Source organism: Haliotis rufescens, unplaced genomic scaffold, assembly GCF_023055435.1.
Source record: "Haliotis rufescens isolate VD_foot unplaced genomic scaffold, xgHalRufe1.0.p SCAF_12, whole genome shotgun sequence".
In the NCBI taxonomy this organism is placed as follows: Eukaryota; Metazoa; Mollusca; class Gastropoda; order Lepetellida; family Haliotidae; genus Haliotis; species Haliotis rufescens.
The window spans coordinates 29156610-29184528 of NW_025963802.1; the positions used below are offsets into that span (position 1 = coordinate 29156610).

At 41.3% G+C, this 27919-nt stretch overlaps 1 protein-coding gene across 2 annotated transcripts; it reads left to right on the forward strand.

The window, feature by feature from the left end:
- The first annotated feature begins 1370 nt into the window (after window positions 1–1370).
- LOC124116744 (galactocerebrosidase-like) lies at window positions 1371–27491 on the forward strand. 2 transcript variants are annotated; one of them, XM_046478231.2, is made up of 18 exons: window positions 1371–1589; window positions 2596–2664; window positions 3088–3151; window positions 4744–4832; window positions 5729–5893; window positions 6528–6566; window positions 7022–7149; window positions 8132–8249; window positions 8609–8646; window positions 9123–9247; window positions 12240–12379; window positions 13006–13095; window positions 14678–14767; window positions 16068–16212; window positions 16999–17173; window positions 21543–21712; window positions 22743–22819; window positions 26374–27491. In XM_046478231.2, the coding sequence occupies exons 1-18, from the start codon at window positions 1455–1457 to the stop codon at window positions 26587–26589; spliced, it is 2073 nt and encodes a 690-aa protein (XP_046334187.2). In that variant the 5' UTR covers window positions 1371–1454; the 3' UTR covers window positions 26590–27491. The 2 variants fall into 2 exon arrangements, with proteins under 2 accessions (XP_046334187.2, XP_046334180.2); XM_046478224.2 differs by lacking the exon at window positions 16999–17173 and adding an exon at window positions 19265–19442.
- Window positions 27492–27919: the final 428 nt, after the last annotated feature.

The window sequence follows — 27919 nt, forward strand, 5'->3', positions numbered from 1 at the left end:
GAAATGCCATTGTAATTAGATGTCGCGTTCAGATGCAACGCCACGTTATTGTAAATGTATGCATCAACGATAGCTACACTCTTCTCATTAGTTTCCCTGTATATAGTTTGTCAGTAGTGTATGAATGAACCCCTGCTTCAGATATTCGCTGCACTCTTCAGTCTCCACACTTGCTCCTACACACATACAAGTAGTAGTTTCTCCACCTGTACAGCGTACCACACACAAGGCGTAAGTGTGGTGATGCAACGTGGAGGCCCACGTGCCGTATACGCATTTACATTAGGTTATCATTTTCTTTGTAATGTGATGACCTTTGATAACAAACGAATGTTACCCTAGCTGCGTTAGTTGGTCAAAGTGATATGATCATCATCTCATATCACAAACGACCGTACATACACCTCATGACCATGATTTTGACATTGTACAATTATGCTGTTCTGAAACAAGGTAGAGATCGGGCACGGTTGTATTGGGCCATTACTGGTTAATCATCAGGTATATTAAACACGTGAAGATCCGGCTTAGAATAGGTGTTCGACAACGCATGCTTGCTGTAAGAGGCGATGCTTTACGAGGCACCGTTTTACTATTTATTCCTGATTTGATTTTATCAAGGTCGATTAAATGATACCTAAAAATATATCGGAAATAAATAGATTGCTCATGACGTCAGTCGCTGAGTGCGGCGTTAAACAACAAACAAATAAACAAACAACGAACACAAGGCTCCCCTTATGTGCGCTAAATGTATCTGTGACCTTTTTCGAAACGCAAGTTAATTTTTATATTTCGACATTATTTTGATGTACAAAATATATACAAAATACATTTAAACGTTGTCATCGTTCGTGTTTCAGACACAAATAAGGGCTGTGTTTTCAAAGAAATGAAAACCAAGCTGTAGCAAATTTATTTACAACCAACATTATTATTTATGCGAGTATTTACGGTACGTGATATCTTCAAGTATGCCCTAGCTGTTGCCCTTCATGTCGGCTGCGATTAGATTATGTGAAGGGGGCGTACAGTATTGTCAGGTCATTGGCTCGATCTGTATGCATAGTTAAATTCATGTCAGAACAGATCCAGAATTTAAGCAAGAAAAGTGTTCTATTGTCATTTCAGGTACAGATATTTTGTATGCTAAATCATGAGTTCGTAATTCCCGCGTTTAAAGTAGACATTTATTTAATAGCCGCAAGAAGTAGAACAGTGTAGTTTACATAATCCATACTAATGAAACTCGAAACCTCGCAACAATACCATAATAGCATGCATAATGTTTGATTTATCAACTTCCTCCCTCAGATATTTTCAAAAGGACATAACGTAAATCATACGAAAATATAATTTGACCAAGCATAAGGTCAAGGCCGATTCATCATGTGACTCCGTCTTGTCATACTGAAATCCAAGAACAGTTCAGTTGCTGTATTCAGTCCACGAAGATGACGTTTTACACAACGCTCGCGTTTGTTACTGTTGCGATTTTCGTGGAATTTTCAGCCGGTGTTGTAATATTTGATGACTCTGTTGGACTAGAAAGACAGTTTGATGGAATTGGCGGCCTCAGCGGAGGCGGGGTAGGTCTACAGTGTACTGTTGACTTTATTTGTACCTGAACAGGTACAGTGTTACTGAAAAGGGGGAGGGGGAGTGGTTGGCCAGAGCAGTGATGTTATGATAGTTTACTTACCACACCGATTGTGGTACATCCTTGCCAAATACACGTTTCGTGTGAACTGACAGACAATTTATGCTGTATAAGGCAACTGCATGGCCCCAACACATGCAAACCTACCGCAGAATACCTGCACGAGCATATAGGCCTATATTACATTAGGATCAAAGAGAAAAGTATCATAATTCCTTGTTTTGTGGACTTTCTATAAATACAAACTTAAATAATTAATAGTTTCAAACTTCTAAAGTGCTCTTATTTGATTAATTGCGCAAGAAAGTGTAGATCACGTGGCTAGGGTGCCTTATGTAGTTGCTCAGTATTTAGCCTATACAGCAGTGGACGCTTCACAAATTAATGTAAAATGACCTTCATCTTTCAGTGTTCATAGTTATGTAATATTACAGTAAAGACACAGCCTTAAATCGTACACTTTTCAGCAGGGATTTATATCTAGGATTGGGCAGGCAAATTTGGAAATATATTTATTTAGTTATTTTGTTCAAAATTCAGAGTTTTTAATTAGTACTTATTTTCCTAAATTCAGAGGTTTTTCAACATCACATTCAATGCAATAATGTTAAAATAAGCATTAATGCCTAAGGAGATACCTGATTATCCAGCTCGTGGTATATAACAACACGGAAGGCATGTAACCACATGTACCCCTCGTTATGCTGCTATAACTTATAATATATGTGACAGACATTGAGACTTCAGATGTTGTTTTTTGATGACTTTTTGTGTGTGCGTATTAAGACAATGTTAGAGATGAGACCAAGTGCAGCTTGGACACAAGTTGTATGATGCTATGACAATGGTATCAGCTGTTTATTGATTTGTTGAGATCGTTTTGTTGATTTTGATTATGTTTTCATATTGTTACTATATACGTTTTAAATTTTCAGGCAACATCAAAGCTATTGGTGAACTACCCTGAAAAGCAAAGAGATGAAATCTTGGACTATCTTTTCAAGGTATACCGAATGACATATAAGATATAATCTGCAATGACCTGACTTCAGACGTTCAAGCAACTGACATTGAATACATAGACACCATACATAGTTAGCAGCTATAAATATTTCCTTTATGACTGGATTTGCTGGTATGTTGTTCTTTTTGGGGTTTTTCCTAAAATATTTTTTTTGTTCTTTGCATGCTAATGGTTTCAACATGTTCAGAAGTTGATCATAAGTTGATAGTTAATCTTACTGAAACAAAATATGGAAGTGATTACATTTTGTGCTCCTCAACACAACTGTTTACTGTGAACCGCGACAAAGATGTGTTACATAACATGCCAAATATAATTATGGTCTCAAATGAAGCTTTTTCCTTCAGCCATTATTGCCACAGTTGCTAGTACATATGCTCATACACTATTTGATTTCTTGTAGCCCAACTTCGGAGCTTCTCTGCAGATCCTTAAAGTTGAAATAGGAGGAGATGCACAGAGTACAGGTTTGTTTGACTTGAACTTTACACACTCCCTGTCCTTACATTTACAGTGTTGCAAATGTCTCCAGGATAACTGTCACTAGTCCTTGCTAAACACATGTCAACAACATTTGTCCTGCTAAATAGGAATCTGCATTTTACATGCACTTTCGCCATAAGCATTATAAAACATGAAGATGTGTTATTTCTTCTCCTTATTGGACAATATGTCACATGCCCTTCATAATACAGTTCAGGGGAGACATATACACAATTATTGAGAAACTAAAATTTAAAGTCATTGTACTGTCATCGTTGTCATCATTTACGTGATATCCCTGACTATGCACATTGGTACTTTTTATCAGCATGACAGAATTGGCCCAAACTAGAAATTGTGGAAAACCCCAAGATTAAAAGTCGTCCTGTGATCAAGTTGACTCCAGCCCTTGATAAAAACTGCCAAATAAATATTTCAGGATGTTGGTACCCAACATGACTATTGACTAGATTAATGTCGGATAGAGAACACAACATGACTATTGACTAGGTTAATGTCGGATAGAGAACACAACATGACTACTGACTAGGTTAATGTCAGATAGAGAACACAACATGACTATTCACTAGGTTAATGTCGGATAGAGAACACAACATGACTACTGACAAGGTTAATGTCGGATAGAGAACACAACATGACTACTGACTAGGTTAATGTCGGATAGAGAACACAACATGACTACTGACTAGGTTAATGTCAGATAGAGAACACAGCATGACTATTGACTAGGTTAATGTCGGATAGAGAACACAACATGACTATTGACTAGGTTAATGTCGGATAGAGAACACAACATGACTACTGACTAGGTTAATGTCGGATAGAGAACACAACATGACTACTGACTAGGTTAATGTCGGATAGAGAACACAACATGACTACTGACTAGGTTAATGTCGGATAGAGAACACAACATGACTATTGACTAGGTTAATGTCGGATAGAGAACACAACATGACTATTGACTAGGTTAATGTCGGATAGAGAACAACATGACTATTGACTAGGTTAATGTCGGATAGAGAACACAACATGACTACTGACAAGGTTAATGTCGGATAGAGAACACAACATGACTATTCACTAGGTTAATGTCAGATAGAGAACACAACATGACTACTGACTAGGTTAATGTCGGATAGAGAACACAACATGACTATTGACTAGGTTAATGTCGGATAGAGAACACAACATGACTACTGACTAGGTTAATGTCAGATAGAGAACACAACATGACTACTGACTTGGTTAATGTCGGATATAGAACACAACATGACTACTGACTAGGTTAATGTCGGATAGAGAACACAACATGACTATTGACTAGGTTAATGTCGGATAGAGAACACAACATGACTATTGACTAGGTTAATGTCGGATAGAGAACACAACATGACTATTGACTAGGTTAATGTCGGATAGAGAACACAAAACCCCATAGAACACACCGAGGTTTGGGCCTCATATGACGTGTATGGTAACTGTACACGTGGGTGGTAATACTTAGATGACCTGCCTGTATTTAAGATGTGATGTATGTAGCCTTGTGTTGTAGATGGCACCGAGTCCTCCCACATGCACAACAGCTGGGAGGAGAACTATGAGAGAGGATACGAGTGGTGGCTCATGTTGGAGGCCAAGAAGGTCAGTGAGAAAATAAAGTCATGATTCAAGTACAAACTATTACCATAATTGATTGTATGTATAATTTACAACATTTGGGAAGAAAACTAGTTGCCTAGTTGATATTGCAAATGAAAAGACTTTAAATAAGTTATGACTGCCCCTGTGCTCTAGTGGTGGAGCGTCTGCTCGGATCCCCGGATGGTACTTGTAACCCTGTCTGACGCTCGGCATTAAGGGGCTAAAACAAGGACTGGTCATTATACTGTGTCTGAGTGGGGTATTCATGTTAAACTGCGTCATGGTATCTTACTGGGCTAGCTCTATAAAATCGGCATCAGTCCGGACTAGTACAAGCAGCCACACACACACTTGGATTCGACACTAAACCCCATTTCACCTGACCTTAAATAAGTTACATGTTGGAGAAACAGGAAGTGGCATGTTATGGATGATAACTAATTTCTCTTGACTTTTCTTTCCACATCAAGCTGACATGCCATGATATGACAGAGAGTCTGTTCGAAGCAGTGTTAAGCCAAATCAACTCACTCTAGACTCTTTATAGTAATACCTGTTCACAACAATGGGTCTCAGCAAGTCTCGCTGTTCACAAGGTTGCTTAGCAACTGTACCTATGTGAATGTAGCTCATTCATCTTAGCTGTTCACAAGGTTGCTTAGCAACTGTACCTATTTGAATGTAGCTCATTCATCTTAGCTGTTCACAAGGTTGCTTAGCAACTACCTGTGTGAATGTAGCTCATTCATCTTAGCTGTTCACAAGACGTTTGAGTTTGATAGTTTGATAGTAAATGTCTTTACAACGTTTAAAAAGAGACTGCTATATACATGATATAAGATATATATAAGCTCTAGGTAAAAGTGGAAGGCTGTATGTAATCTGCCCTGTTCCAGCGCAACCCCAACATCAAGTTGTATGGTCTTCCGTGGACCTTCCCGGGCTGGGTTGGGGCCGGGACACGCAGCCCGTACACGAACCCCGTGCAGACCGCCACCTACATCCTGAAGTGGGTCCAAGGAGCCAAGAAATACTACAATCTCACCCTCGACTTTATTGGGGTAGGTCCTCAGTACAGACAATATTGCTACCGTCGGAGGATATCTTGGTTGCATTTTTAATTAATGAAGTTGGGCTACTCTGTCAGTTTCAAGAGTTTTCTTATATGACTTATTTTGAGAAAAATATTGTCTTAAGAGCACAATAAATTGATTATTTATTTATCAGAATCACCATTTTGTTTTCCAAACATATTGGTGGGACAAAATATGACAAATTATAAAGCTAGGATTCAGTAATGTGGGGAACAATATTAAATCTCCTCGGAGGCCGATATTTGGCCCAAATGTTTTAGCTTACATTAGTAAAATCGTAAACTGAAATGAAAATAAATCCCAATTCATATTGTATGTGAAGGCTTTGAAGCAGTTACTTGTATTTCTCTTATAACAAGACCTATAAAAAAAGAAGCTTTAATATTAGTTATGCGTTATTGCATTGAATGCAAAGTTATAAATACAATGTCATAATACCTCTGAATTAAAAAAAAAAAAGAACTTCAGCAAAATTTAAAACTTCAAATTCAATAAATGAGGTATTTTTATAATTCCATTCTCTAAACAAATTGCTTTGTTGAAGTTCTGTGATAAATACTGATCCATGGTTTGGGTGTTATTCCTGTTTCTGTGTATGCAGGTGTGGAATGAAAGGAACTATGACATCACCTACATCAAGGTAAGCTGTCCCCGGTCTCACACTCTATATGGAGTACGACTAGTTACTAAAAGTTATTTTGTAGACATGAATCTGGTGAATTTCTGGATTAGAATTTGTTTGACTTACAAGGTGACTGAATGTATCTGGTGGTTTGGAATGTATGTCAATCCCAAACTCCCCTTAAGAAGTTGCATTTGATTGGCTGTTAAATTCAAGATCACGAGTAAGAGAAATTCTCTGCTAAAGTAGTGTGGTAAGAGAGATGGAACTGGCAACATCACTTCCTGAATGCAGCTATGGTGGCGAATGGGTTGTCCAGAGTAGTATCATAATAGAATGGACATAAAATGCACTAGATAATAGAGCATGTTCAGCCCCAGGTTTTCAAAAATCATTGACTGAGAAGCAATTATCTTTATTTTTACTGATTTGTGGACAATCCATTGAAATTTGAAATGTTTCCCTCTGTTTAGACTCTAAGAAAGGTGTTGGATGACAATGGCCTGAGCAATGTCCGTATGGTGGCAGCTGACGGAGGATGGGGCATTGCCAAAGATATGCTCAAGGATTCAGAGCTTGCTCGTGCCATTGACTATATAGGGTGAGGAGTGACACGCTGGGGTTGTTGTGTAATCTGGAGGATGTAAAAGAAGTATGCTGTGAGAGGTTTTCTGACCCGTGAAGTTCTTGGGTAGAATAGGTCTTCAGCAACCCATGCTTGCCGTACAAAGCGACTATGCTTGTCATGAGCAGTGACTATCAGGGTTGGCATATTATCGTATCCCAATTGAGTTGATCAAGCTCATGATGTCTATCACTGGATTCTCTGGTCCAGACTTGATTATCTACAGACTGCCGTCATATAGCTGGAATACTGCTGAGTGCAGTGTTAAACAACAAACAAAACATTGTGTGTAGTCCAGTTCCAAAGTTTCTTTCTTGGACTGTATACCTTGAAAACCTTGATCTGCTCTGCCGATATGTTGGTGATCTGTGCTACACTATGAGTACTGCAATATGACCCATGAAATAAATGGAGCAGTCTTGTATGATCCTGTCTCCAGTGGATCAATGGGCACAATGCATGAATGGTTGTTCATGCTGTCGACCACTGTTTTGCCTGGCCCTGGCTTGTCTAATATGCTATGATGTACCATAACTGGAATATGTTTACTCACTTAACTACTGTTTTTCGTTCCATTTTTGAAAACAATAATTTTGCACCCGTGAAGATCCATGTTAGAATAGGTCTTCATTAGCAACCAATGCTTGTCATAAGAAGCAACTATGCATGACATAAGAGGTGACTAATGGGATTGGGTGGTCAGTCTCGCTGACTTGGTTGATCCATGTCATCGTATAACAATTGTGTGTATTGATGCTTATGATATCAGTCATAATTGATTGTCAGGACCGGACTCAATTATTTACAGACTGCCATCATATAGCAGGAATATTGCTGAGTGCGACATTAAACAAACAAACGAACATTCATTATTTTGTTGCCTCCTAAATATTAGTCTTATAAAACCACAAGAAATGAAATGAGTCCAACATCTCCATATTTCTAATGTGGTTGGTAGAACTCACTACCCGGGAACCTTGACCACCACAGCCTCCATGCAGACGGGCAAGCAGCTGTGGTCATCAGAAGACTTCAGCACCTTCAATGACAACGTCGGCGGCGGATGCTGGGCCCGGGTACGTCTCAGGTGCAGTTGCACATTTACAGCATGAAAGTAGTCAGATTGTCACCTGGATACCATACATGAATACAAGTATCACAACATTTGAAACAGACAGTGTTGCATATCTACATTCATATCTATACATTCTGCCAATACACAAAACTAACTGACTTGTTCAAATACACGAACACAAGCTGTCAATTACCAGATTGGTCCAAAGTTGATTTGATTCTTAGTCATGATATAAATAAAGTATTGCTGACTTAGTACATATAATGGCATTCCCTCACTTACACAGAATCTTATGATTAGGTCAAGCAACCTAAAATGTAGAACTTTCAATGTTCACTGATGGATGTGTATCTTTTTCAGATTCTAAATCAAAATTATGTGAATGGATTCATGACAAGGTGGGTTACTTAAAAATGATATTAAATAAAGATACAGAACTTCATTAATCATTTCCTATTCATCAGCCGTACAGTATCAGCCTTGGAATTTGTTTATAAACCAGTCAAGAGGATGAGGGCTTACCTTATTTCGCTTGTCCTCAGAGTCAGTAGCTATTGATTGTCCCAGTAGACTGATTTGAAGTCAAGTCAAACCATTGAGCACTGGCAAAGAATTATAGCCCTCAAATGCTTCTAGTCATCATCACTGGGATTTATTTGCCCTCAGCACAAATTAGTAGTCTCAGGCCAGCTGACTAGCGTGATTTTCAAAAGCTGCAGTATACTCATAATCCTTCAAAGATATGTTCGTATAATATTAATCATTAATTGTTTCTAAGCTTTTTTTCAAGTAAACAAGTGTAAAATAATCTTACATTTGAACACAGAGCATTTTAGTTCTGTTTGTACATTTTATTCTATTGATGTAATTTCAGCACCATCTCATGGAACCTGATCGCCAGCTACTACCAAGCTCTGCCATTCTTCCGAGATGGGCTGATGACAGCAGTAGAACCCTGGAGTGGGAACTATGTAGTACAGAGTCCGATATGGATTACAGGTAGAGACCAGGAGGGGGGTCTATGTAGTACAGAGTCCGATATGGATTACAGGTAGAGACCAGGAGGGGGAACTATGTAGTACAGAGTCTGATATGGATTACAGGTAGAGACCAGGAGGGGGGTCTATGTAGTACAGAGTCTGATATGGATTACAGGTAGAGACCAGGAGGGGGTCTATGTAGTACAGAGTCCGATATGGATTACAGGTAGAGACCAGGAGGGGGGTCTATGTAGTACAGAGTCTGATATGGATTACAGGTAGAGAGCAGGAGGGGGTCTATGTAGTACAGAGTCCGATATGGATTACAGGTAGAGACCAGGAGGGGGGTCTATGTAGTACAGAGTCTGATATGGATTACAGGTAGAGACCAGGAGGGGGTTTATGTAGTACAGAGTCCGATATGGATTACAGGTAGAGACCAGGAGGGGGTCTATGTAGTACAGAGTCCGATATGGATTACAGGTAGAGACCTGGAGTGGGAACTATGTAGTACAGAGTCCGATATGGATTACAGGTAGAGACCAGGAGGGGGTCTATGTAGTACAGAGTCCGATATGGATTACAGGTAGAGACCTGGAGTGGGAACTATGTAGTACAGAGTCCGATATGGATTACAGGTAGAGACCAGGAGGGGGTCTATGTAGTACAGAGTCCGATATGGATTACAGGTAGAGACCTGGAGTGGGAACTATGTAGTACAGAGTCCGATATGGATTACAGGTAGAGACCTGGAGTGGGAACTATGTAGTTCAGAGTCCGATATGGATTACAGGTAGAGACCAGGAGGGGGTCTATGGTACAGAGTCCGATATGGATTACAGGTAGAGACCAGGAGGGGGGTCTATGTAGTACAGAGTCTGATATGGATTACAGGTAGAGACCAGGAGGGGGTCTATGTAGTACAGAGTCCGATATGGATTACAGGTAGAGAGCAGGAGGGGGGTCTATGTAGTACAGAGTCTGATATGGATTACAGGTAGAGACCAGGAGGGGGTCTATGTAGTACAGAGTCTGATATGGATTACAGGTAGAGACCAGGAGGGGGTCTATGTAGTACAGAGTCCGATATGGATTACAGGTAGAGAGCAGGAGGGGGGTCTATGTAGTACAGAGTCTGATATGGATTACAGGTAGAGACCTGGAGGGGGTCTATGTAGTACAGAGTCTGATATGGATTACAGGTAGAGACCAGGAGGGGGGTCTATGTAGTACAGAGTCCGATATGGATTACAGGTAGAGACCAGGAGGGGGAACTATGTAGTACAGAGTCCGATATGGATTACAGGTAGAGACCAGGAGGGGGAACTATGTAGTACAGAGTCCGATATGGATTACAGGTAGAGACCTGGAGGGGGTCTATGTAGTACAGAGTCTGATATGGATTACAGGTAGAGACCAGGAGGGGGAACTATGTAGTACAGAGTCTGATATGGATTACAGGTAGAGACCTGGAGGGGGTCTATGTAGTACAGAGTCTGATATGGATTACAGGTAGAGACCAGGAGGGGGGTCTATGTAGTACAGAGTCCGATATGGATTACAGGTAGAGACCAGGAGGGGGAACTATGTAGTACAGAGTCCGATATGGATTACAGGTAGAGACCAGGAGGGGGTCTATGTAGTACAGAGTCCGATATGGATTACAGGTAGAGACCAGGAGGGGGTCTATGTAGTACAGAGTCTGATATGGATTACAGGTAGAGACCAGGAGGGGGGTCTATGTAGTACAGAGTCTGATATGGATTACAGGTAGAGACCAGGAGGGGGTCTATGTAGTACAGAGTCCGATATGGATTACAGGTAGAGAGCAGGAGGGGGGTCTATGTAGTACAGAGTCTGATATGGATTACAGGTAGAGACCAGGAGGGGGTCTATGTAGTACAGAGTCTGATATGGATTACAGGTAGAGACCAGGAGGGGGTCTATGTAGTACAGAGTCCGATATGGATTACAGGTAGAGAGCAGGAGGGGGGTCTATGTAGTACAGAGTCTGATATGGATTACAGGTAGAGACCTGGAGGGGGTCTATGTAGTACAGAGTCTGATATGGATTACAGGTAGAGACCAGGAGGGGGGTCTATGTAGTACAGAGTCCGATATGGATTACAGGTAGAGACCACGAGGGGGAACTATGTAGTACAGAGTCCGATATGGATTACAGGTAGAGACCAGGAGGGGGAACTATGTAGTACAGAGTCCGATATGGATTACAGGTAGAGACCAGGAGGGGGGTCTATGTAGTACAGAGTCCGATATGGATTACAGGTAGAGACCAGGAGGGGGAACTATGTAGTACAGAGTCCGATATGGATTACAGGTAGAGAGCAGGAGGGGGAACTATGTAGTACAGAGTCCGATATGGATTACAGGTAGAGAGCAGGAGGGGGGTCTATGTAGTACAGAGTCCGATATGGATTACAGGTAGAGACCAGGAGGGGGGTCTATGTAGTACAGAGTCCGATATGGATTACAGGTAGAGACCAGGAGGGGGGTCTATGTAGTACAGAGTCCGATATGGATTACAGGTAGAGACCAGGAGGGGGAACTATGTAGTACAGAGTCCGATATGGATTACAGGTAGAGACCAGGAGGGGGGTCTATGTAGACATTCTATAATCTATAACATTTCCGAATCCCATGATGGGATTCGAACCACGGACCTTCTGAACAGAGGTCGGACGCCTCGTCCACATGACCAAAGAGGTTAACCCCGTCAGGAGGCTGACAATGTAAGGATGTCATCTGTGGGATGACTCCAGGCCCTGCTACATTAGTTTGAATAATATGATCTTTGTGTCAAGGTATCTGTGGTGGTTGGAGGGCGTGTTTCGGTGATTCTTGTTTTACACTGTTATAAAACAAAGCAAGAAGGAATATTGCATACTGTAGTGTCAGGGTAAGTATATTAATGAGGGGAATACTCTGATTCCCCATTTTGCTACAAGATCCTAAGACAACACCCTCATCAGATTGATCATCCTGTGTTTCAGCTCACACGACCCAGTTTACAGAGATAGGATGGAAGTACCTCCGTCATGGCGCCGGGGTGGGGAAACTGGAGACAGGGGGTAGCTACGTGGGTCTGGTCAGTCCTGATGGGAAGGACCTCACTATCGTCATAGAAACCATGGTTGGTATTGGTTTGTTACCATGGTTATGGGATTATCAATTAATCAGTAAATAAATTACTATAATTACATGGGAGGTTCCCAGTAACTTTTGTTAATATCGGTAAATAAGTTAAACTCATTCTGTTAACAAAAACATGATAAATGTATGAAATATATCTTAATATATTCTTTTAATTATCTAAGACAATGTAACTTGAAAACATCTTACATAGACCTACACAGATTTGAAGTAATATTTTGCTTTCATTTGTTTGGTATTTTGGCTATTGGCAAGATAATTAATTCTTCCCTCAAACAGTTCTCAAAGTGTATAATCCAACTTTGCAAATGCATCATTTTGAATGTTGGGGATTCAAGAGAGGAGTAGGTGCCAGTATCTCATGCTTGTCGTAAAGGCTGACTGATGAGGATGCGTCACCTGCCTGGTTCTGTAGCATCATGCCTGACCCATGATCTTGACTGGTGTGTTATCTGCCATGACAAAGCTGTAATAATCCTGACTGTGGCACAAAACAACATTCAGTCACTGGCAAAGGCCATCATAATCCCGCTGAAGGCTTCACTGGAGTACACCTCCTCCCAATACCCCCATGCCTGGCTGTTGTATGAAGTCTTGTGTTATCAGAGTCATGACCACTCCCTGTGTATTCGGCCGGCTCTCCCGCCATACAATGTGAATGCAACCACGGTGGACATTGAGTTCAAGGGCAGCTTTGTAAGTGACTGATCTGTACCAGGTGAAGGTGAGGCAGTACTGACTGGTGGTACCACACTGGCACACAGGGCTTAACACCATGCTTCATACAGGGGAAACAGTCACTGAACATAGCTTGATACTGTCTGTAGCTGGTGCCCATGTGGCATGAAAAAGTAGGTTTCCTTCAATACTGAACTCACATACTCATTCACAGATGCCACTGTGTTGTGTGAAGATACATTTTCTCTCCTGAAATGCATCTAATTATATTCTAGAAAACAATAAAACATAATCGATGCTCTAATGAGCCTGGTTGCTGGTTGTACATGCCTTGCAACACCTTCATGATCTGAAGGGACATTTCTAGTTTTATATTATTTTTATACATCTACTTTAGCCAAAGACCATTTGTGGTTTTCACTTTTGTTCCGTTCCAGTACAGTGAGGGTAAATTATGAACTATAGGGAAAATATTTTCAAAATCATAAAAAATTTTCCCTAAAAATATGTGTGTGGAAATCCAGGGACGAACTGATCTGACACATTTACTTTTCCAATTTGTGATAACATATAAAGACTTCGGGATACCTTGGAAACTAGACAAACAGACTCAAGCTAGTCGGATAGTGACAACATGCAGCCCTGGACATTTGATATTGTATCTTTTAGAAAATTATGATTTTGACCAAATTTTGTTTATGGATTGTCCCTTGATGATGAAGATATTCCTGTAAGCGAAGTGCCGCTAAGATCCTGTATCCTGTGTGGTGTCCTCCATTAGTGCTGTGTCACCTTGTTGTCTTACGTTCTCTAACACTGTCTATTTTATGTCAGACATTTAGACACTCGTTCTGTATCCGACCTCCCATATTACCATACAACGTCACCGCCACAGAGGTCATCATGCATTTTAAAGCCAGTTTTGTAAGTAGGTCGTGGTAGTAAGCCAAACTTGTCATAGATGTGGAACTCGTGTGGACTTGGTGATGGCTTTGGGAAGAACCTTCTAGAAATATTTCTGTTGATAAAGTATACAAGAATGTGTGATTGAGTACATTCTATTTTGGAACTTTTGTGCATGAGGACTGTATTATTATTTTTTATGTTATTAGAAGGTGTGAGTTATTTTGATGTGAGAAAAATGTTACTGCATGTTTGAAATGAATGCTGTCTTATCAGCTAAATGTGTCATAATAATAATAATAATTGATTCCAGTTTGTAGTTACATTGTATTGGTGTAATGTCATCATAAGGGGAACTTGAATACCAAATTTATAAGCATCCTTGCTAGACTTGAGTGCTTGGCACATTATATGCATGGAGCATGACCTTCTGCACAGCAGTAAGAGAACACTGGGGATGTAGTTTATTGGGCTCCAAAGGGGACTTTTAATGAGATGGAATCAAGGACAGTGTGCTCAGTTAATATTATCAGCACATCATTCTAAAAATTAAAGGGAATCCTTGAGGTAATCAGTATTTGTATAAGGAAACCAGCCGGTGTTTGAGTATTTGGGCAGTGACTCGGGGAGGGGTCTACACAGATGTAAGGATGCAGGGTGTGTCCAGCTGAAGGAAGATCCTCTGTCCTCATTACAGGCGGCTCTGTCTGCCCTCAACGTGTGGTACAGCAAGCCTAGCTTCGGAGCTGAAGCCGACGTGTTCTTCGAGAAACAGAAGACCCTCCCGGTCAGTATCTTCCTCACTTTCCTATTGACCCAAACATACATGTCCTACTAGAGGAGTCTCAAGTCCAAATTAAGGCACTGAAACTGTATTATTTTTATGATCAAACACCCCGCTCTCTACATAGATACACCAGGAGTGAAACACTTGCCAGTTTATTTCACACCCATGCTATCTATCATGTCATGTTTCAATGCAGTCTAAACTTATACAGTCTAATGGTCTCGATATGAAATTTGCCATTGCTACATGGAACCCTATCCCTAGCTGCTGCCTGTCTATTGCAAGATGTTCTGTGCAGTACTCGTACAGTTCCTCTCTTGTTGCAGGTTCAATGACATGACTTCACATCAGTCATATCTAATTTGGGATTTACCCCCATTTTGTTATGATTAGTTATATAATTTTTGATAAGTGTTCCTGCAGGCTTTTGAAACTGCCAGTCCACCAGTACTAGCAACTCTAAAAATTACCAGTCCCCCCAAATTTTTGTCTGTCCCAACTTTCAACAAATGAAAAAAACATGAAAATTACCTGGTTTTAATTCTTTCAACTCTCTTTTTTTTTATATTTCAAACTAAATCGCTGCAAATATATATTTAACCTTGAAGCAAAGCGAAATGTTATTTAATAGCGCTAGAAATAGACGAGGAAACCCAGATGGCAACTGACAAGCTGACTTTGTTTTGTTCAACAACAAAGATTTATAAGGTACTTTACTTGCTGGTCCACAGGGACTGGCAGTAACATGAATTACCGGTGTAAGCCTAATTTTACCGGTAAAAAACTGGTAATTACCAGTAAACGGGAACACTGCAACTATTGGTGCATTTAAAATTACTTTTAATGAAGCAGATGGGTTGTGAATATACTGTATTTGTACATTTTCATATTTAATGGACTTACATATTCATATTCAGAGCTGTTAGGTTTGTTGAGAGACCCGTGAAGATCCTGGTTAGAATAGGTCTTCAGCAACCCATGCTTGCTGTAAGAGGCGACAACAAGGATCGGTTGGATGCATGTCATCGTATCCCAATTGTGTGGATCAATGCTAATGATCACGGTCACTGGATTGTCTTGTCCAGACTTGATTATTTGTCAGACCGCCGTCATATATTTGGAATATTGCTGAGTGCAGCGTTAAACAAACAAACAAGGTTTGTGACATCATGAATTCTTGGACAACAGATAAAACATATGCAGTAAACATTACCTTAATAATTAGTTCCCGTCTAACTAAGACAGCTGTTTGTAGTAAAAGATGAAGATGCACATTATGTCATGTTGGTTCTACCTGCAGATTGTGAACGGCAAGGCGTCACTCAAGTTGAACCCTGATGAAATCTACACCCTGACCACACTTGAAGTGGGGGAGAAGGGGGCGTTTGACACTGTCCCACCCCCCTCCAAACCCTTCCCCCTCCCCTACACAGATGACTTTGAAGGTAAAACTCATTTCTGTTATGTAGCTCATGGCTAGAAATAGAAGAAAGTTAAATCAAAATTTCTTTGTTTGTGGCCAGGACAGTGTTCTAATGTATGGAATAAAAATGAGGATGATTGTCAGTCTCAACAGACCTTAATTTAAAGCACTATAACAGAAAGTAAAAGTAAATTAGAGAAACAAAATATTGTAGCATTGATTAACATGACAAATGGATATAAGCCATAACAACCAAAGTCAGATTTTTGAAAGAATATGTATTGCCCCGTCACTTTCTTGTACTGGAAGTATTAGTTGTATCACTTTTATGATGTTGTCTTTCTGGCTGACCACGGCTTACCTCCTTCCATGCTGACGCTCTGTGACATGACTGAGATGCTATTTAAAACGATGTAAATTCCAACTCCCTTACCGATTCAATGAACATTTTTCGGTCCAATGTTGAAATTGTTGTTCTTGTTCTTATCCTCTGGGGTAGCCTAGCGGTTAAAGCGTTCTTCATGCTCAAGACCCGGGTTTGGTTCCCCACATGGGTACAATGTGTGAAGCCTATTCCCGGTGTCCCTGTCATCATATTGCTGGAATATTGCTAAAAGCCGCGTAAAACCATACTCGCTCACACTTATCTGGAATCTTAATATGCATGCTCTTTGTGATTTTATTTTGCATCATTAAATTGTCTTTGTTATGGTTTCCAAAAGGTATCAAATACGTCCCCATCAGTCAGTCTCCTGAGTTAGGCATAGCTCCAGTTTACATGTGAATACCTCTTCCTACTATTATTTAGGCTATCAAATTTTTATGGAGCCTTACAACCTTGCCCAGCAAATGGGGGTGTTTGAGGTTGCGCAGGACGGTGCATCCAACAAGGTGATGAGGCAGAAAGTGTTGGCTCAGCCCGTGGTGTGGTGTCAAGCTGAGAGCCTGAACATATCACTTAATGTCATTGGCACACACAACTGGTAAGAAGGAGGCGGTGCCAGATTCACTTCAGCAGCCAGGGTGTTCGGGGCAATCTGTACATGATAGGTACAGTCAAACACTGTTGTGTCCAAGTTGAAGGGACCTACGTAAATACTTCAAGTTGTCCGAGGTTTGACGCATCCAAAGGAATACGCAGGGACCATTCTTTTACTTGGAGACAACCATAAGTTCGACACATCAAAGTTGAAACAACGGTGATTGACTGTAGTTATGTGTGAAATGTCATATTGCGAAATCATTGTGATATTAGTGAAATTAACATGAATTGTAGTAAAATTTAAATTGTTTTTTTAAATTGACATCTAATTTTTGCAAAATCAATTAAGTTCTTACTAACGTGCTGACTTGTGTTGTTATTGATACAAGATAAAAGGCACCCATGACAGGGTTATCTCCCTTGTTGTTTTTCTCATCGTTATCTGGAGTGCAAAAACACACGAAGTATCTGTAGCTCAGTATTGTCAACCTATTACAATGCATGTTGACAAATATCTCTAGAATGCAACACCGAGTTTACTAAGCTGCTTTACTATGATGGTGGTCAGAACTGAAGGCATTCCACTTAAAACTAAAATTTGTCATCTTCTGTCATTACACATTGGCTTCCTATTCTGTGAAAAAACATGTAAAAGAGGGTTGACCAATACTTGGTTATAATTAACCCTGAAGGTACCATAGTATCCAAAAGTATTGATACTGGGGCCATCTGTTGTTGATTCCTGGGTTGGATGTTGGTTACATGGTTTTAAGACCTCAGTTTAAATACTGCCATCAAGAAAATAAGGTTTCTGTTTAGTAACTGAGCTACTGCAAGGGTCACTGAATAGCATACTGTGCTGAAATATGATCCAAGTAGAAATCGAGTCAGTGGCAGTATATCTTTGCACAAATCAGTCACCACTCAATATGATTTCAACCCAAGAACTACAATGAAAGTTGCAGGATCGAAGGTATAAGTACACATTTGAAGGCAACGGTTTTGGGAAGTGAATCATGTTTCGATTTTCATGGAATTGCGGTTCATGTACATTATGGCCGGTAGGGTTGTTAGTGCAGTCTGTTCCAATTCAGGAATCTATGAGGATACACTATGAAACAGCCTGTATGTCTGTGTCTGTATTATCAAAATGGATGTTAGGGAGCATCACAGAGATATGGTTACTGCAGCTAGTTCTGAACATCCCATGCTTTAGCTGATCACTTTTCACTCACACTAGTGTCATTTGTTTACTTTCTTCCCTATTAACCCTGTTCGGTGCATACTAGTTTCGCAACACTACCCTATATCTGCCTGTCACCTCTGTTGCTTTGCACCTTTCTCTATTGCTGCTGCTTGGCAAACAACCATTCTTCTCTCCCAAGTGGAGTTTATGTACACTGCTCTGATCTGCAATACAACGGAATCTGTCATAACAGACACACTTGTTACAGAAAGTTTAGATGTGTAGATGCTGAAACAAGTTGATGTCATTGTATTCCAATATGGCTGCCACTGTTCTTGTGCTGTACAGTCATAGAGATTCCAAGTTAGAATCGGTCCCCAGCAACCTAGGCCTGTAGCAAAAGGCAGCTAATGGATCAAGTGGATTGGTTGAAAGCATCTCGTCGTACCTTGATGTCATGGTACATTACTTGTGATCAATGGTTTTTCTGTGAGACTTGATAATTAACTCACCTCCGTCATAGAGCTGGAATATTGCTGACTATGGCATCAAACAATAAATATATAAATATAAATAAATGTGTCATTATAATCAACTGAGAAATGCCAGGATCTTTGAGTGATAACTGATCCAGTTTAGTGGGCAATTTAAGTGTGATTTTGACAGGTTCCGCTGTATTCTCTTGCACTCTCTTCTTCAGACAAAGAGTTGCCTGTTTATGGAAAGCTTCAGTTAGTGTAAGGGAGGTAATGTAGGTCCAGGACCCACTTGTACAAAGCGATCTTAGTGCTACAACGATCGTGATTCCCATCCTCTGACATCGATGTACGGTAGTGCTAAGGTCTCGTTGTGCAAGTGGGTCGTGGTCTTCCTGATGGTAAGTGCGATGTCTGCTTGTCTCCTCAGTGTACCGTGAGCAGGAGGAACCCTTCAACCTGGTGCCGCAAGTCGGGTGTTTTGAAGTCCACAATACCTCCGACCTCACCCACCGTCAAGTGATGAGACAAGTTGTACTCACCGCGCCCATTGCCTGGTGCCCCATAAACCTAGACTATCCCATTACCATAGGGGGGAACTCCAACTGGTGCGTTCAACTGTAGTGAATGTAGTATATACATGTAGGATCTCCCAACTGGTGCATTCAACTTTAGCGAATATTGTACATATATGTAGGGATCTCCAACTGGTGTGTTCAACTGTAGTGAATGTAGTATATACATGTAGGATCTCCCAACTGGTGCGTTCAACTGTAGCGAATGTTGTATGTAGGGATCCCCCAACTGGTGCGTTCAACTGTAGCGAATATTGTACATATATGTAGGGATCTCATAGTTGGTGTGTTCAACTGTAGCAAATGTTGTATGTAGGGATCCCCCAACTGGTGTGTTCAACTGTAGTGAATGTAGTACATATATGTAGTATCTCCCCACTGGTGTGTTCAACTGTAGCAAATGTAGTCCATATATGTAGGGATCTCCCAACTGGTGTGTTCAACTGTAGCAAATGTAGTCCATATATGTAGGATCTCCCAACTGGTGTGTTCAACTGTAGCAAATGTAGTCCATATATGTAGGGATCTCCCAACTGGTGTGTTCAACTGTAGCAAATGTAGTACATATATGTTTGGATCTCCCAACTGGTCTGTTTCAGTTATAACTGAAGGGATTAGCTGTAGTAAAACTCAATCCTCTCACTGTAGCGCCTACTCTGGGACAGTTATGACTGAAGGGATTAGCTGTAGTAAAACTCTGTGGCTGTAGTTGCAAGTTTAAGATAGTAAAACTTGATGAGGTGAACTGTAATAGTAATAGGCCTAACAGGAAAGTAGAATTGCAAGTGCAAGGTTGAACTGCACAATTGTACGACAGTTGAGCAGCAGCTTACAGTTTAATTTTACCAATCATAACACAGTCTTACTAACTGTAGCTTTGTACCTCTCCAGGATATTGCTTAGATATGGCTAAAAACAGCACAAAAACATACTCACTAACTGTGACTATGTAACGGCTTGGTTGAGGAAAAATGCAAGCTGTCTGTTGAACGGACATGATGGCAGGAGTCGACCCACGGTTTATAACCTGTGTCAGTCACGTATTGGAAATGTTTGCTTAATTTTTCTCCAAGGTAATTAAGCCATTGCTTAAGCCATAGCAGGTTACATGATTGACGTCATTCATTGGCTCGCAAACAAAGTTTTGGGGATATTCAGACTATGATGGAGATGGGGGTCCTTTGTTTTTGTCTTTAATGCTAACACCTTTTTAGTTCATTTGTTTACAACAAAACTGATAGGGAACGGAATTTTGCAACCCATTTTCAAATTAGGTAAGATTAGATCCCCACCCGACACCTCCTATGGGATGCTGTAGTGCTGATGTCGGCCTGCCACTCGGTCCACTCCAGCATTCACCCAACTGTTCACAGCCCTGCACATGTGTACTGTCTGTTTTCCTGAACTAGGGACATTTGACATAGATCTGATACTACCTGGGTAGAATTAGGCTCACAAATCACGATATATGCTTAGGTTAACTAAAGTCAGCAGCGACAACAGCGACGGTGGAGTGACCTAGTGCTGGACTGTAGCCAAGAGTCGTGTACAGCCACAACAGCACACTCTGTTGCTGAACTGAACAGATGGCAATGCATATGTCTACAATAGCAGCAATTTAACAATTGTGGTGTACTCTAAGGTAGAACATCTATTGTTGCTATATCACTGGTTGCTGAAGTGAATCTGCATGATTTGTGCTCTCTTTGTATTTTAGCTAAACTGATGAATTTTCATTTGGAATAAATATATTGATATATCATAATTTATATAAAAACTATGATTTAGATGGAAAGCATCAGTTGTAAATTATGAACATAAGGAAACATGAAAAAACTTGCCTCAAATTATATTATGTGGTTTTCTTCCATTGTCAAATATGTCAAACATGATATTCAGATGGTAATGAATGAGAGAACAGGTGATAGATATGTCATCTACTATGTTTACCTCAACATTTACATTTGAAGATCATTTGATAATGAAGTCACACAACAGGTGCTCACACTTTGGATTTGTTTGGTTAAGATTTATTTAATTTGAAAAAAGTGACACCTAAAATATATTTGTGAAGTTATTTGATGTAAATTAAACCGATGCTCATCATGTGTGTATTTGTGATGTTCCGTGCAGGACCGATATATACGCTGAGGTGGACGTCCGACTGGGCGGAGTGAATGGAACCAATGGCGTGTTCCTGGCTGCCCGGGTCGACAAGGGAGGCTGTGACGCCTTCTCCTCCACGGGAATATTCCTATATGTCTTCCCCCAAACTAAAAGCTACATCCTGGCCAATGACCTAGGTGTGTTCCTAATCATGATTTCTCTTTTCTCTGTCAGGATCATGAGCTGTGTATGTCCATAGAACCTCATGCTTGTTGTTAGGACAGAGTTAATTGTAATCCGGTGTAACTATCTCTTACCTGGCTGATTGTGTATCATCAGCCCCCTACATTTGCTCATGCTATCAACCGCTGGTTTGACTCAGTAATATTATCACATATTGCTGACTGCTATTGCAAATGGGAGTAGTGCCAAAACATTCTTTGTAAACACGACGTCACTGCATTGTAACCGACCACCTCCGTGGTCTAGTGGTAGAGCGTCTGCCTGGAGAGAAGAAGGTCCAGGGTCATACCAATAGACGTTAAAACTTGGTACTTGTTTTTACCCTGTCTGGCTCTCAGCATTAAGGGGCTAAACAGAGACTGGTCAGCTCGGAATCAGTATACTGTGTCTTACTGTATCTTAGTGTGCTAGCACTAAAAATCGGCATCAGTCCGGACTAGTACAAGCAGACACACACACCTACATGCACTTCGCTATATACATGATATAAGTGCAATAATCTTGGACGCAACGTCAAACCTAATTTCACCACCTCATCTGCATTGTCACCTCTTTACCGGCATCACAAAATGGTCATTGCGCTGCATGACGTCATCAATGGAATGTCGCTGCAGGTTAGAAATAGTAAACGCAGACATACTTAATAATTGCTAAGAAAATAGCACACTAACTTACAGAAGCATTTATATTTTCTTATAGATGATCCTTTTATCCACAGGCGAATAAATATTTAAAAACTCTTAATTATCAATTATATTATATTTTTCACTAAACATGCAGTGTTATTTCCCTTTATGTCTCGGTAGTTTGAATTTGGTGTGGTAGCACCTTGCGCAACAGAATGCCCCCACACACATCACCTAAATTCTTAAAATGTATACATGTATCTTAGAAAAAGTTAAATACTATGAATATAGACCAGTGGACAGCCGTGAGACCAATTCCTTTGCTATATTGCCTACGTATTTTTCTCCCCAAATGCAGCTCGAACATCAGTCATCACAAGCGGTGAGCTGGGCGAGGTGGAGACGGATTGGAACAAGGTGTCACTCATGGTAAAGGTACGTCACTCCTTCTCCAGGTGATGTCATTCTGATGTGAAGTATGGTAGCTCTGTATGTTGTGTCCTGTAATCTTCACATACCCTTGTCCTCAGTAAGCTCTGGATTTATGAAGCTGAAATATTTTGTATTTGATAGTTGAGAGTGAAAAGGCTAGTCATCTGGCAGAGGAACACATCTGATATCCTTCCGTAATTTATGGAAATCTCTTGAGAAGTTTGAAATTTGTTGTGGACAGTAGGCTTTTTATGACTTACACAATCATCAATCCTGTGTCTGTGTTGTGGGGTGAGAGTCATCAGTCCTGTGTCTGTGTTGTGGGGTGACAGTCATCAGTCCTGTGTCTGTGTTGTGGGGTGACAGTCATCAGTCCTGTGTCTGTGTTGTGGAGTGACAGTCATCAGTCCTGTGTCTGTGTTGTTGGGTGACAGTCATAAATCCTGTGTCTGTGTTGTTGGGTGACAGTCATAAATCCTGTGTCTGTGTTGTTGGGTGACAGTCATCAGTCCTGTGTCTGTGTTGTGGGGCGACAGTCATCAGTCCTGTGTCTGTTTTGTTGGGTGACAGTCATCAGTCCTGTGTCTGTGGTGAGGGGTGACAGTGATCAGTCCTGTGTCTGTGTTGTGAGGTGACAGTCATAAATCCTGTGTCTGTGTTGTTGGGTGACAGTCATAAATCCTGTGTCTGTGTTGTTGGGTGACAGTCATCAGTCCTGTGTCTGTGTTGTGGGGCGACAGTCATCAGTCCTGTGTCTGTGTTGTTGGGTGACAGTCATCAGTCCTGTGTCTGTGGTGAGGGGTGACAGTTATCAGTCCTGTGTCTGTGTTGTGAGGTGACAGTCATCAGTCCTGTGTCTGTGTTGAGTAGTGACAGTCATCAGTCCTGTGTCTGTGGTGAGGGGTGACAGTCATCAGTCCTGTGTCTGTGTTGAGTAGTGACAGCCATCGGTCCTGTGTCTGTGGTGAGGGGTGACAGTCATCATTTCTGTGTCTGTGGTGAGGGGTGACAGTCATCAGTCCTGTGTCTGTGTTGAGTAGTGACAGCCATCATTTCTTTGTCTGAGGTGAGGGGTGACAGTCATCAGTCCTGTGTCTGTGTTGTGGAGTGACAGCCATCAGTCCTGTGTCTGTGTTGAGTAGTGACAGTCATCAGTCCTGTGTCTGTGTTGTGAAGTGACAGTTATCAGTCCTGTGTCTGTGTTGTGAGGTGACAGTCATCAGTCCTGTGTCTGTGTTGTTGGGTGACAGTCATCAGTCCTGTGTCTGTGTTGTGGAGTGACAGTCATCAGTCCTGTGTCTGTGGTGATGGGTGACAGCCATCATTTCTGTGTCTGTGGTGAGGGGTGACAGTCATCAGTCCTGTGTCTGTGTTGTGGAGTGACAGTCATCAGTCCTGTGTCTGTGTTGTTGGGTGACAGCCATCAGTCCTGTGTCTGTGTTGTGGAGTGACAGTCATCAGTCCTGTGTCTGTGGTGAGGGGTGACAGTTAACAGTCCTGTGTCTGTGTTGTGAGGTGACAGTCATCAGTCCTGTGTCTGTGGTGAGGGGTGACAGTCATCAGTCCTGTGTCTGTGTTGTGGAGTGACAGCCATCAGTCCTGTGTCTGTGTTGAGTAGTGACAGCCATCATTTCTGTGTCTGTGTTGAGTAGTGACAGTCATCAGTCCTGTGTCTGTGTTGTGAAGTGACAGTTATCAGTCCTGTGTCTGTGTTGTGAGGTGACAGTCATCAGTCCTGTGTCTGTGTTGTTGGGTGACAGTCATCAGTCCTGTGTCTGTGTTGTGGAGTGACAGCCATCAGTCCTGTGTCTGTGTTGAGTAGTGACAGTCATCAGTCCTGTGTCTGTGTTGTGAAGTGACAGTTATCAGTCCTGTGTCTGTGTTGTGAGGTGACAGTCATCAGTCCTGTGTCTGTGTTGTTGGGTGACAGCCATCATTTCTGTGTCTGTGTTGAGTAGTGACAGTCATCAGTCCTGTGTCTGTGTTGTGAAATGACAGTTATCAGTCCTGTGTCTGTGTTGTGAGGTGACAGTCATCAGTCCTGTGTCTGTGTTGTTGGGTGACAGCCATCATTTCTGTGTCTGTGGTGAGGGGTGACAGTCATCAGTCCTGTGTCTGTGTTGTGGGGTGACAGTCATCAGTCCTGTGTCTGTGGTGTGGGGTGACAGTCATCAGTCCTGAGTTTGTGGTGTGGGGTGACAGTCATCAGTCCTGTGTCTGTGGTGAGGGGTGACAGTCATCAGTCCTGTGTCTGTGTTGTGGAGTGACAGTCATCAGTCCTGTGTCTGTGGTGATGGGTGACAGTCATCAGTCATGTGTCTGTGTTGTGGGGTGACAGTCATCAGTCCTGTGTCTGTGTTGTGGGGCGACAGTCATCAGTCCTGTGTCTGTGTTGTTGGGTGACAGTCATCAGTCCTGTGTCTGTGTTGTGGAGTGACAGTCATCAGTCCTGTGTCTGTGGTGATGGGTGACAGTCATCAGTCATGTGTCTGTGTTGTGGGGTGACAGTCATCAGTCCTGTGTCTGTGTTGTGGGGCGACAGTCATCAGTCCTGTGTCTGTGTTGTTGGGTGACAGTCATCAGTCCTGTGTCTGTGTTGTGGGGTGACAGTCATCAGTCCTGTGTCTGTGGTGTGGGGTGACAGTCATCAGTCCTGTGTCTGTGGTAAGCGGTGACAGTCATCAGTCCTGTGTCTGTGGTAAGCGGTGACAGTCATCAGTCCTGTGTCTGTGGTAAGCGGTGACAGTCATCAGTCTGTGTTGTGGGGTGACTATTTCCACAGTACACAGTCATCAGTCCTGTGTCTGTGGTAAGCGGTGACAGTCATCAGTCTGTGTTGTGGGGTGACTATTTCCACAGTACACAGTCATCAGTCCTGTGTCTGTGGTAAGCGGTGACAGTCATCAGTCTGTGTTGTGGGGTGACTATTTCCACAGTACACAGCCATCGGTCCTGTGTCTGTGGTAAGCGGTGACAGTCATCAGTCTGTGTTGTGGGGTGACTATTTCCACAGTACACAGTCATCGGTCCTGTGTCTGTGGTAAGCGGTGACAGTCATCAGTCTGTGTTGTGAGGTGACTATTTCCACAGTACACAGCCATCAGTCCTGTGTCTGTGTTGTGGAGTGACAGTCATCAGTCCTGTGTTTGAGATGACTTCAAGGTGTGACTAATTCCATGTTCTGCTGCTCTTGCGCAGGTGTTGACCATTGTATGCCATGAGACTGAGATATTGTCTGATTGTAATTAGGGTGATCAGTAACTGGTAGATTCAGGATTGGCACACATAGTAAACTTGGATTGAGCAGGGCCCCGTTCCACAAAGCAAGCACTACGACTGTTGTAAGTCTGCATTAAAAGTATGGGAGTTACGATGGTCTTAGAGCTATGATTGGTTTGTGGAACGGGGCCCTGACAAACAAGGAGACTAGCTAGGATTGCTAAATGTCCTCAGCCCAGCTTTCCTTTACTGCTTTTAGCCTAATGACCTTTACAATGCAAATTAAACAATCCACTTGGAAGTTCCATATTCATAAAAATGTTATTTGATGTTTCTAGGGCACAGTTGCATCTGGAATGTTGAATGGGAACAGTCTGTTTAACCACACTGTGCCTAGCAGCCCCACAAGTGGATTTGTCGGACTCGGAACAGATTCTTGGGGCCTTGCTGACTTTGACAATCTCAAAATTACATCTGTTGAGGATCGACTGCATGAGTTACACCACATGAAGAAAGAGGATACAAAGTTATATTTTGTACCTGGAGGTCACTGATGTCAGGTCAGCTTAGCTGTACATATGCTTCAAACTTGATTCATGAAAGGAAAATAACTGGAAATCTTTCTTTTTTTTAGATACCTATTTTTTTATGTATGTGCCTACACTGATTACTAGTATAATTGATGGGGATTTATTAATGCCCATTTCTTTGTGACCATATACATGATGACTGTTGTGCAATACCTGATATATACGGCTACATCATACAATACTCTATGGCCTACTCTTACCTATGTTTATGCATCACAGGAGGATGTCCAGGTTTGGGATTTTGTGTTTACTGCACAAACTTGACCTGTTGTGTATCCAAACAATCTCAGGTCACACTTTATGCCAGTATAGCACAATCATGATTAATGCATTTTTGTCACTGAAATGTCGCAAAGTTATGTTTATGATGCCAAGTACTACTTCAAAATGCTTATGTATAAAACATATTCAAGGTGTATGCTGTCTCAAGAAAACAAAGACATTCCATGTGTTTCATATCACTTTTAAAAGTTCTTGTGGGTTTATATGATGTGTGGTTGTGGCTTGTCGGTGTTGAGCTGTAACATATGGTTGTTTGAGAATGTTATATTACATTGTACAGATGTCAAATCTGTGATATTATATCATGTGAATTGGTGCCTGCTAAGACCTGAAGTGTCACTACATAGATATACCTCAATATTCAGTTAACATGGATAAGATAATGAAAAGTGGAAATCATTCTGAAATTATTTTTGTACTGGATGTACAATTCTTTTGAACCAGGTAAACAAATGTTTATTTTGTTGGTTTTGTTGGTGCATAGTACCATGTGTGTATGTTTTAATCGTTTGTTGATGATTTTATTTCCACACAAATCCTTACATATATTTTCTACCTTCATCAAATAAATGTAATTACTCTAAGGAATACGAGTTTGTAATGATCCTGCTATGCTGAGCCTGAAAAGTCACATCTGAGCTACATTTACTGGTTTATAAACCAGGGCTGTGCTGTAGTCCAGGCAATCTAGGCCATTTTTTCACTCTTGTGTTTCAACTTGTAACACATTGCAACATTTCACCACAATGCATTTCTACAAGGTCCCCAAAACAACATCCTAAAAGTCCCAAGCAATCCTAGTTTGGGAAATATGTCTTATTTGCACAATCCAATATGGCCACCAATTATCAATATATCTTCCATAATTCAGATGTTCAATGTTTTGATGAAAAGATGTGTTGTGTTGCGAAATAGCCATAATATGTTTCTAAAAAGATCTTCACAACTACTGAATGTTTTCAACTATTGACAAATCTGCAAAAATTCAAGATGGCCGCCAATTTCAAGATAG